At 42.8% G+C, this 11,616-nt stretch overlaps 1 protein-coding gene across 1 annotated transcript; it reads right to left on the bottom strand.

Moving 5' to 3' along the window:
* Positions 1–7,513: 7,513 nt before the first annotated feature.
* LOC128832499 (C-C chemokine receptor type 8-like) lies at positions 7,514–8,560 on the bottom strand. Its single transcript, XM_054019949.1, has one exon. It carries the CDS (start codon positions 8,558–8,560, stop codon positions 7,514–7,516), a length of 1,047 nt encoding a protein of 348 aa, XP_053875924.1.
* Positions 8,561–11,616: the final 3,056 nt, after the last annotated feature.

Raw genomic sequence — 11,616 nt, 5'->3', positions numbered from 1 at the left:
AGGGAAAACGGTTTCTCTGTTTGCTTGCTGTGCATTATCTTCAACCTCCTCCTCCTCCTCATCCCCAAAATCTGCATCCCTGTTGCATGAGAATTCATTGATGGAGTCCACGCACAGGGGTGGGGTAGTTGTAGGGGCACCCCCTAGCATGGCATGCAGCTCATCATAGAAGCGGCATGTCTGGGGCTCTGACCTGGAGTAGCCATTTTCCTCTCTGGTTCTTTGGTAGGCTTACCTGAGCTTCTTAAGTTTCACGCGAAACTGCTGTGGGTCCCTGTTATAGCCTCTGTCCTTCACGCCCTTGGAGATTTTTTCAAATATTCCGGCATTTTGTCTTTTGGAACGGAATTCTGATAGCATGGATTTGTCTCCCCATACAGCGATTAGATCCAGTACCTGCCATTCAGTCCATGCTGGAGCTCTTTTGTGATTCTGGGACTCCCTGGTCACCTGTGCTGATGAGTTCTGCATGGTCACCTGTGCTGATCAGCTCACCACGCTGGCCAAACAGGAAATTAAATTAAAAAGTTCGCGGGCCTTTTCCTGTCTACCTGGCCAGTGCATCTGAGTTGAGAGTGCAGTCCAGAGCAGTCACAATGGAGCACTCTGGGATAGCTCGCAGAGGCCAATACCGTCGAATTGTGTCCGCACTACCCAAAATTCGACCCAGCAGGGTCAATTTCAGCGCTAATCCCCTCGTCAGGGAGGAATACAGAAGTTGATTTTAGGAGCCCTTTAAGTCGACAAAAATGGCTTCGTCGTGTGGACGGGTGCAGGGTTAAATTGATCTAACGCTGCTAAATTTGACCTAAACTCATAGTGTAGACCAGGCCTTAGTCGTCTCTTTTTCAAGCTGAAAAGTCCCAACCTTATTAAGCTGTTCCATACCCCTAATCATTTTTGTTGCCCTTTTCTGAACCTTTTCCAATGCCAGTATATCTTTTATGAGATGGGGTTTTATGAGAAGTGGTTCAGCTATATTCACCTCTTGGACCAGATCCTATGCTCCACTTAGGACTAAACCAAGAATTCCCTCCCCTCTTGTGGGTTCCAGGACCAGCTGCTCCAAGAAGCAGTCATTTAAGGTGTCAAGAAACTTTATCTCTGCATCCCATCCTGAGATGACATGTACCTAGTCAATATGGGGAGAGTTGAAATCCCCCATTATTACTGAGTTTTTTATTTTTATAGCCTCTCTAATCTCCCTGAGCATTTCACAATCACTATTACCATCCTGGTCAGGTGGCCAGTAGTATATCCCTACTGCTATATTCCTATTATTGAAGCATGGAATTGTTCTCCATAGAGATTCTATGATACAGTTTGGTTCATTTAAGATTTTTACTTCATTTGATTTTACACTTTCTTTCCCATATAGTGCCACTCCCCCTCTAGCTCAACCTTTTCTGTCCTTCCGATATATTTTGTACCCTGTATTACTGTGTCCCATTGATTATCCTCATTCCACCAGCTTTTCTGTGATGCCTATTATATCAATATCCTAATTTAATACGAGGCACTCTAGTTCACCCAACTTATTATTTAGACTTCTAGCATTTGTATATAAGCACTTAAAAATTATCACTTTTTAGCTGTCTGCCATTATGTGATGTAATTGAATGGGATGTTTTTTCATTTGACTGTTTCTCATCAGACCCTACCCATATTTTATCGTCTTCCATCCTCTCCTCCTTACTAGGACATAGAGAATCTCTATTAATAGATCCTCCACTAAGGGTTGTCTCTGTCTGAACCACATGCTCCTCCGCACCTGTTGGATTTGCCCCGGCCCTTGGCAGAGCTGTCCCTATGATACGGGAAATTGGGGCGAGTTGGGGAAGTCCTTGGGGAAGGGATGGAGTGGGGGCGGGGAAGAGGTGGGGCGGGGGTGGGAAGAGGCAGGGCGGCGGTGTGGCCTGGGGAAGGGGGGAATAGGGGTAGGGCCTGGGTGGAGCCGGGGGGGAGGGAGCTCCTCACCAGGGCCATCCCTAGCCATTTTGGGGGGCTGTGTGGGCTTTGGGGGGCTGGCCACTTCCTGTGGGAAGTGGAGGGACCCAGCCCTAGCCTAGTTGGGGGGCAGGGGGGAACCGCCCCTCAGCACTCACCGGTGGCGTGGCTGGGAGCCAGGGGAGCAGAGCAGGCTGGGGCACCTGGGCCCCGCACCCACCTAGGGACAGCCCTGGGCCTTAGTTTAAAAACTATTCGACAGGAAGAAAGCACAAAAGGGAAGTGTAGCGGGTGGTTACCCCGCTCCTGCCCTGAAGGGCTTAAAACAGCCCAGGGAGAGGGCTGTGGTGGGAGGAGTGGGGGGGAAGCTGGGCTTATTGGGGAAGCGGCTGCAGCTGGGCCACGCCCCAATCAGGCCACAGCTGGCCTGTATAAAAAGGCTGTGAGCCAGAGGCCCAAGAGAAGTCTCTCTCCAGGCTGGGAGAAAGCAGGGCCTGGCTGCCTGCAGAAAGAGTACTGGGAGTGAAGCAGGGTGGAGGGGAGAGCCAGAGGAGCAGGGGAGCTCCAGGCTGGTAACTCCCCAGGGAGCGGGTGCTTGGTGATGACTGGCAGTAGCCCAGACTGAGGCAAGGTGGGGATTAGAGGGTTGGGGGTTTTCCAGAGAGGGGAGATCCATAGAGACTGGTGGGGGGTATTGCCAGGGGGAAGCCCCAGGTAAAGGGGCACCGGGGTCCGGGAGGGACATGAGGGCTAGCTACAAGCGGGACACCAGCCTACAGAGGGTGCCCAGGCTGGAAAAGAGCTAATTTCCGGAGACGACCAGCAGGAGGCGCCGCAGGGGTGAGTCCCGCACCATTAGAGGGAGGAAAAGAGTGGGAGGTGCTTCTTGTTTGTGTGAGTGCCTCAGGAGCTGTGCAGTCTATAAAAGTGGTGGAAAGGAAGACTGTAAATACATCACATGAGGTGTTCTACTAGAAAAAGGTCACTTGAAAAGAGACAGAAGTGGGATTCCACTCTGTCACACCTCTTTTCTCTCCTGAAAATCTTGGCCCCATGTCCAAGGAAATAAATCTTTCAATGAACACTGGAGAGGGGGCATTTCACAAAAAAGAGGCCGATGTGGGGCCAATCATCTTTTGTCCCCATTCCCTCCACTGCTCAAAGGGGTCAGCAATCCTTCACAACTGGTATGTTTGCATTTTCATTGTCTGTTAATGAAACATCTCTCTTTTCTTAAAGGCCCGTATGCTCCTTACTGTAGCTAAATCTGAAACAAAGACCGTTAGACTCTGGGCACGAAGTGAAGCACAGAAATATCAAGAAACAGAAACGGAAATGTACAAAAATGAAAAGTGGAGAGAAGAGAAATATAAATGTATCCTGAGAGGTGCAACAGCCAACCAAGTTAATGCTGGTTGTTCCAGGAAGAATTAAAACAATGAAGCAGGAAAAAAATGTTTTGGAAAAACACTTGGGGAGGCCTAGAGAAATTTCTAAAGCTAAGAGAGTAGAGGGCTACATTTCTGCCCTGATCAGTTCAGCTTGTTATATGAGCTACTGGAACTATTTCTTTTAATGTACCAGATAGAAATGACTTTTTTCTTTTGGAGCTGACAATTTGAATTCCTTTTCATATGCTAAATGTATCTGGCTGGTGGCTGCAGTATCTCTGTGATAACCTCTACTGGTTATCATAGAGGGCTGGAAATTCAGACTTCTGAGTTTAAGTCCCACCTCTGCCACTGACCACTGCTAAAAGTGCATGTGAATGAGAGAATGCAATATATTTTTCCTGCATGTCTTGTCAACTCTGGTGGTCAGTGCAATCTAGGGGGAATGGCTGCTTGTATTCTCCCCTTCCCTCCTGTAATCATAAATTCTCTATGACCTGGAGCAAGTCAGTTTATTCATCGGTAAAATGGATCTATTTCTCCTCTTCTTGTGAGGTTTTGCTAATTAATGTTTGGCAAGTGCATTGACATGCTCATTTGCAAGGCACAGTCTTCAGGAGATATAAAGAATTAATTATTATACGGCCTTGACCACACAGTGGTAAAGAAGCTCAACACAATAAAAGAAAAAAAGCGAGGAAGAGGAGCCTGAATTAACCACATGCCTCAATGGCCTCAGCACCCTCATGCTATGCAGGTCTTGTTTCCCTTAGTTACAGACTTGTAAGAACCTGAAATTGGGATGGAACTTTTTCTGCCCTTGTCTTGTCAATGCTGTTCAAGTCTGGTGTATTCAACACCCATAAAAAGATTATTTTGTCAGATTCAACGCTCCTGGAAAGTATCCCCTGCCCTCAGGGAATCCTCAGTTAATTAACGTTGTTGACCTTAAATTGTGATTCATTGCTTGAGTGTACTACTCTATATCTAGTTGAAGAGTTTGCTGAGCAGAAGTCCCAGATTCCCTTGCACATGCAGTTGAATTAAGCACTTAATGACGTGGGTTTTTTTTCTACCTTGTCTCTGGATTCTTAAATACTAGAGCTTCAAACACAGCAGCCCTGCAGTGAACCACTGTACTGAGGCTAGAAAACATTCCTTCCCTTCTGTGTTCAGGATTCTGTGTATCTACCAGGACATATTCTGCTCTTCATTATCCACACCCACTATTTCAGTAACAGATCAGCAGCTTGGCCCTCGCTTTGTCCATGGAGAAACTCCAAGTCTAACACTGAGAAAAATCAAATTGAGTATTATGGTGCAGTGGTAGCTGCACCATGATTATGGTCCCATTAAAGAATTTCATTTTGATAGTGGAAAAAATGGAGAATATCGGGAGTCTTTGCATGTGTTCTAAAATAAAAGTTTGATTGTAATCTTTGGCTAATTACAGATAGGTGTATTTATTGTGCAATGTGAAATTCTGGAAAGTTTATAATAAGCTGCTGAAAAATAGATAGTGGGCAACTTTTTCCCCCTGGGGAGTGTCTTTTCTTTGTGCTCATCTAGCAGAAAAATAAGATTTCAGCTATGGCCAAACATTTCATGTATCATTGTTCCCATAACAGAGATTCCTAGAATTCTTTTTTAGGGAAGTGCATAGCTTTTAAAGAAAGGTACTTTTTAAAGTGGTAACAACAAACTTGTTTGCCAGTCTGAAGCTGCCCAATTACAAATTGATGGTATAAAGAAAAATGTGGTGTCACTCACTATATGCAGGGAAATTTTATAAATATGAAAGCTCTCTGAGCGATGAGAGAAAAGACTGGCCATTTAAATCTCACCTATAAGTGCTGTGTTAAATTCCTATGCAATTCACTACCCTTATTTTTGAGTAAGGCTATGAACACTTATCTAGAAAATAGTTACAGAACATCTTCTAGTCAACCTCCACCACACCTATTTTTGGAACAAAGAGCTTATTACAAGGTCATTGTAGGCCCAGAACCTAGCTTTCTACTATGACAAAGCCTTGTCTTAGCCACTGCACCACACTGCCTATCATTGTGACTAAGCCTGTTTTGTTTATCTCTAACAATTGCAAACCACATACCTCTCCCAGAGCCAGAGAGAGAAACCCAGATACTGGAACCCCAGTACTGTACAGCCGATTAATAAATACTTGTGTAACCCTCCGAGGAAGTGTTTCCAGAACAGCTGGTCAGAAAATGTATTGACTTTTTTTCACCCATAAGAAAACTTTCACAAAAGTGAAGAAAAATTATTTTTTATCACAACTTTCCACAGAAAACTTCAAGTTTTTGAAGAAAAACTTGAAACCATAACGTTTTGTTCAAAACCTAAAATGTTTGAGGGAGGCCATACATCATGGGAGTCATATGATTGAGGTGTATCATGAGAGATGTAGTCCATCTGAGGAGCATATACAATATATATTTCCAACCTTAACTCTGACTAAATGTGGAGAATAGAGTGGAAAATATGAATATGTAAATGGAGTGCTTCACAATTTCTAACTACGTAAAGTCTTTGGAGAAATGGAAGTACTGTAATTAAATCACAATATATTTCTGCTCTTTGTAAAGACATGAGAAATGACAACAAGAAGTCAGAATTAAAGTTAGAAATATATTTCAGGTCATTAATTAGTAACATTACAGTAATTGTAATGATATTTTAAAAATGAAAGGTAGAGTTGCTGAAAAAGATTAGACTATTTCTTGACACAGTCAATTATTTGACAATTCCTCACCTGTATATTTTCTAGATTTTGTTGTTCTTTCAAAATTTGCTTATAGCAACCTCAATTGAACATAAATGTAGTTTTCTTTCCTTGAATTATTATTGGAGTTTTGAGAAAAGACTTGCCTAGAAGGGAATTTGAGAGGTCTTATTTTGATGTAAGATTCCAGTGCATCGTACGTCAATTTAGTTTGTCTTCAGGAATGATCATAACATATATTGCCAGGGTGTGGGGGGACATACAGGAGTCATAAGGTCTAATCCAGTGCCCATCAAAGTCATGGGGAAGACTCCCCCTGACTTCAGTGGGTGTTGGATTTGGCCAATAGCACAGGGCAGCAGAGCATTCTACATTTTAGAAAGGTTATGCACCAAACTAACATATAAGAAAAAATTCTGCCCTCAGAGGTTTCCATACAAGAATGTGATTCACTTGTGTCTGTCTTCAGTGTTATGCAGTCATAATGGCATTGAAACTGAGAGTTACATCTGTGTCAAACTGGAGTAACTGAAGGGTGAGTCAGGCCATATATTGAAAAACTGTAGCTGATTTCTGTGCACAGCCAGCCAGTGAAATGTGCAATGATTCATTTGACTTCTAAGCTAAATAGCAATAAAAATATATATATTCTTGTTGGTTAACTATAGTCTCTGAAAATTATTACACAATGATTACACTGAATAATTATCATCAAGAAAAAAAGCAGCCAATCAGGAGGGAATGTTTTGCTAGGAAACTTTAAAAGAAGCCATCATACACATTTAAAATTAAGTCAGAACTCAATAGATGTCCTCTCCCTCCAGCCCAGTTTGTGTTTTAATGCTTGTCTACGTAAAGCTCCCCCAGATTTTTATACTATAGAAACTGTCAGGAAGTCAGTTATACAAAGATGCCATTTTGCTTTATTCAAGAAAAATACACATTTAATACAGAAAAATACTACGAGGAAGAAGGGGCACTGAGCATGTGCAATGCATACTATTATGGAAATATTTACATTAAGAGTCCTGCAATTCTATAAAAAGAACAGGAGTACTTGTGGCACCTTAGAGACTAACAAATTTATTAGAGCATAAGCTTTCGTGGGCTACAACCCATCACTGCAGGCTTCCATTGTCCACAAAGGTGTCAGATCATGTTGGTGATGACATGCTCTGTTCATGTGTGGGTTTCTAGATAGGATCTCTGTATGTGGGTAGATGGATTTTTTTCACTCCATGTGTTTGGAGGAATTTCTGCAAGTTTTGAAGGAGTGGAAGTCAAAATCCAGGACCAACTTTCCTCTGTCCCTAAAAAATAAACAGTGGAGGTAGGACACTGGGCTAAGTCAATGCTAGTACGATTTATAGGGCAATTGCTGTATTTAAATGAACGCAGTTAGAATGTATGTCTGGGCAGGGAGCGGGAAAGCTTACAGAACTCTGTCACTATCAGAATAGCCTAATACTTGAGTGGGCCAGGAGTGAGAATGATTGGCTGAATTGCTACTAGAAATGCGACGACTGCAGGTTTGGAACATTTTTTTAAGGTGAGCTTTAAACATCTCGCCAGCAAAAGCATAGATCACGGGGTTCAGGCAGCAGTGGATGAAGGAGATTGATTCGGTCAGCTGCAGGGCCAGCGCAAGCCTTTGGCTCGTCTCGCAGTCGTTGATGACGTGCAAGTTCTGCAGAGAGTCTAGAAAAAGCACAATGTTGAAGGGAGCCCAGAAAAGGAAAAAGACGACCACGATGATGAAAATCAGCTTGATGGCTTTGATCTTGTTCCGGTTTTTGCAGCTCTGCAGATTTTTCAGGATGTGGGAGTAGCAGTAAATGAGGATGCTGAGCGGGATCAAAAGGCCCAAGATGTTGACTTCAAACTGAATGAAAAATCGCCAGGTCTCTTGGCCTGGAGGATATTTGGGGACACACTCGCGAGACTGTTCAATTTCCACTTCTTGGTTAAACACCATATGTGGTATGGCAGCCAGACCAGCCGTCGTCCACAGGAGTAAGCTTGTAATTATGCCACAAGTGGCTGTCCGAACTCTCATAGCATAGACAGCATGAACGACTGCTATGTACCTGTCTATGCTCATGAGGGTTATAAAGAAAATGCTACTGTAAAAGCCTATGTAATAAATGCCAGCCATCATTTTACACACTGCATTTCCGAAAATCCATTCTTCTGAAGCATAGTGAGCTTGAAATGGGAGGGGGACAACAAAGAGCAGGTCAGAGATTGCAAGGTTGAGCAAGCACACATCGGTCATGGTGGTGACTTTCTTCCTGGTCAAGAGTACACATATGACCAAGGCATTTCCTACTAGGCAGAAGACAAACACCAGGCAGTAAACTATTGGAAGAAACAGTGATTTAAACCTGCTGAAACCATTGCCTTCACTGCAAGGAGAGGTACCTTCATCATACACATAGTTATATTCTGTGGTGTTTGGGAAAGGGCTTGTAAGAGTCATCTTGAAGACCTGTGCACAAAAAAGAGATAATTAATTGATTATGGGTATAGAAGGGGTGCAGAAGACTGCATTTTGCCATTGTTACTCATGCTGAATGAAATCAATGTGTCTGTTTGAGGAATAAGGTACTGATCAGTGTAAAGGCTTGTCGAAACACAATTATACCATTTTAAGTAAACTGGTTAGATAAAGCAGTGCGAACCTCCCCCGCCCTCAGTATTAATGCAGTTATTAGCTTACTCCCATACAAGAAGGAAAATATGCTATATCAGTAGAATATGCTCCTTTACACTATCACTGCAACAACAGCCCTAGGGGTTAGATCAGAATAACTCTATTGGTTTTAAAAAAAATGCACCACTAACTGACATAGTTATACTGGTACAAACATTGTGTGGAAGCCAGCCCTAAGCATAGCAGAATCCAGGTCTCCATGTATTATGATAAAGAGCATTTTACTGAGAAGATATATAGCCTCATAAAAGTCAGAATTTTGATTGGACAAACCACCTGTTGGCCTTATATCTCTACCTAACAATTTTTACCCAAGCTGAGCTGCAGTCTTTTGTCTTAGCTCAGTTTTTTAGTTTTGAAAATCAAAACCAATTTTGGTGGTTTCTCTCTCCGTAATGTATGACGCATTCCAGTGAGTACAATTTAACAATATTATTGCCAGGATTTTCAGAAGTGACTAGTAATTTTTGGTGATCAGTTTTTGGGTACTTCAACTTGAGACAACGTAAAGGTGTCGGATTTGCAGAATGTGCTGTACACCTTCCCTTTAAGGAGAACCTGACACATCAGGAAAAACTATGAAAAGCAATCAATTTAGTAAGAATTTTTTTTCTAATTTGTAAAACATTTGCATTTGTCTTGCCATAATCTTGAAAAACAGATTCTTTGTTGCTTGAAGGTTCATCCAGAACTTTGAAATACGTGGATAAGAAGAGCTAGGCATCGTTATTATTTTTGACATAGATCATCCACTTTTGAGTGGGTGGGTGGGGAATATTTAGGAGGGGACTCAGAGGAAGCAGATCTCCATGAGGATTTTCTTACAGAAACCTACACTGTCCTGTTGGGGAAGTGGGGGTTGTCCCTATTAACCTGGCAAATTCCCTTTACCTCTGCACAAGCTCTTTCACCATTGGAATGGGGCTGCACCAAAGTGGGAAGATCTGGTAAGGGAGAGTCCCCTTTGTGCCAGGTCCGGAGGGAGGGGACGGGAAATCAGGACTGTAATTTACTATCTAGTCCCTCTGATGCCGTCATTCCTCAGCCAAATACTAAACCTTTCATGTGGCGTCCCATAACAGTCAATCAGCATGTTATGTACAGAGAATCTCTTTCCAAAAAATAAAGATCTATTTTCATGCGAAGATCTTTAGTTAGAAATAATAAAAAATGACAAATGCACTGGTCTTCTATGTTGTCTAACCTTAGTCTCTGCTATAATTCCAACATAATTAACGTATCATTCTATAATTGTTTAATATTTATAAAGCAATAGACTTATGTAGAATAAATATGCCATGTGAAATAATATATACATATAATTCATCTGAATATGATCTCATTTACACCCATATAATCCAAGAGCAATTTTACTGAAATGAATAGGAGATGCGGGTGCTCAGCATCTCTGAAGTTTAGGCTATTGTTATGCTGCTGATACCCTCATCTCATCTTTATGACTTCGAAAATTCACTGTTTTCCATGGAGGATCTCTTCTCCCTTCTCCACCTCAGTTGGCCTAACAATCAAGTAGAAAAAGCATTGCTGTCTAGATGATCTACAGACAAGTATCTCTCAAGGTGTGCCTCCCTCTTGTCAACTATAGTTAGTTAACTACAGTTAAGATGACAGTATATTTAATATAGATGGATTTTACCTTTGACTAAGGAGGCAGCACTTGGTTTGGTACCTGTTCTACTGTGTCGTCTTCCTCCCTTGATCACAGATGTGTCCAAATGGTCTTTTCCCTTGGTGGTGGAGACTGATGAGCGTTTGTGATATATAGACTCCCAACAGCTACAGAATAAGTATGGAGGCAAACCTGCTAGTTCAAGAGATAGTATAAGATAGACGAGTAAACAGGAAAAGGTGAACATGAAAGGTTTTATAAATAGTTTCTGTAAGAAGGTATCAACCTCACACTTTCTGAAGTGAATAGGTCTATGCATGTGAGGAGGTGCTCTCCAGTGTGTGCAAGGGTTGCGCAATTGACTCTCTTGCCTTTAGCAAAAAACCAAACCACTGTGGCCACCTCCATAATAGAAACTAAAAACCCTTAAAACCTATGCCAGGGACGAGTAGTGCTAATGTACTGCAGGTGTAAATTGGTGTAGCTCTGTTGAAGTCAATGGAATTATACCAATTTAGAGCAGCTGAAGACCTGGCATGTAATTTCCAAAAAATATATTTGGTTTCTATCTTGTAACTGATATCAGCCGACATGCTAGATCTAGCCAAGAACTGTTTTTACGCACCTGTCTGTTAGTGATGTACAAACTTGTTTCAATGAGATACGAAATCACACACACCTACACATCTCTTCAACCACTTTTGAAAACTCAGTTTTATTTAAAGTTGAGAGATTTGCTTATTTGTTTGAGTACATTTTGCTGCATTCAGTCCACGTGTTTTGGGACAAAATACTGGCCCAAGCAGAACCAGGATTGGCTTCAAATTATGATAGTTTTATATAGTGCTGTGTAGTGAGGTGGAGTGGCCTCCTGAGGACCTGGAGTGGGAGGGCCCCCATACTGAGTCCTGGTGGGCGGGACCAGGGCTTAGTTGCCCCTCCCCCAGGAAGTGGGTGGAAGGGGCAGGAAGTATAAAAGGTGGCCCAGAAAGCTCCAGAGAGGAGGGTGCCAAGGGACTGGGCTTGGCCACCAGGGCCACCAGCTGATTCAGACCTGGAGGAAGCAGACAACTGGCCTGGACCACCCAGACTGTTGTCAGACCTGACCCCCGAGGGAGAGGATGACTGGCCCGGACCACCGATGGACCAGATCCCCAAAGACTTGCTCGCGATCCTGGAAGCCGCCATCAAC

The sequence above is a fragment of the Malaclemys terrapin genome, chromosome 2, assembly GCF_027887155.1.
Source record: "Malaclemys terrapin pileata isolate rMalTer1 chromosome 2, rMalTer1.hap1, whole genome shotgun sequence".
Lineage (NCBI taxonomy): Eukaryota > Metazoa > Chordata > Testudines > Emydidae > Malaclemys > Malaclemys terrapin.
The sequence above is the reverse complement of the archived record's forward strand: the minus strand, read 5'-3'. Positions and strand labels throughout refer to the sequence as shown.

Bases quoted from the DNA above. Each gene is read 5' to 3' on its own strand.
- LOC128832499 (XM_054019949.1), bottom strand. From the start codon at position 8,560: ATGACTCTTACAAGCCCTTTCCCAAACACCACAGAATATAACTATGTG.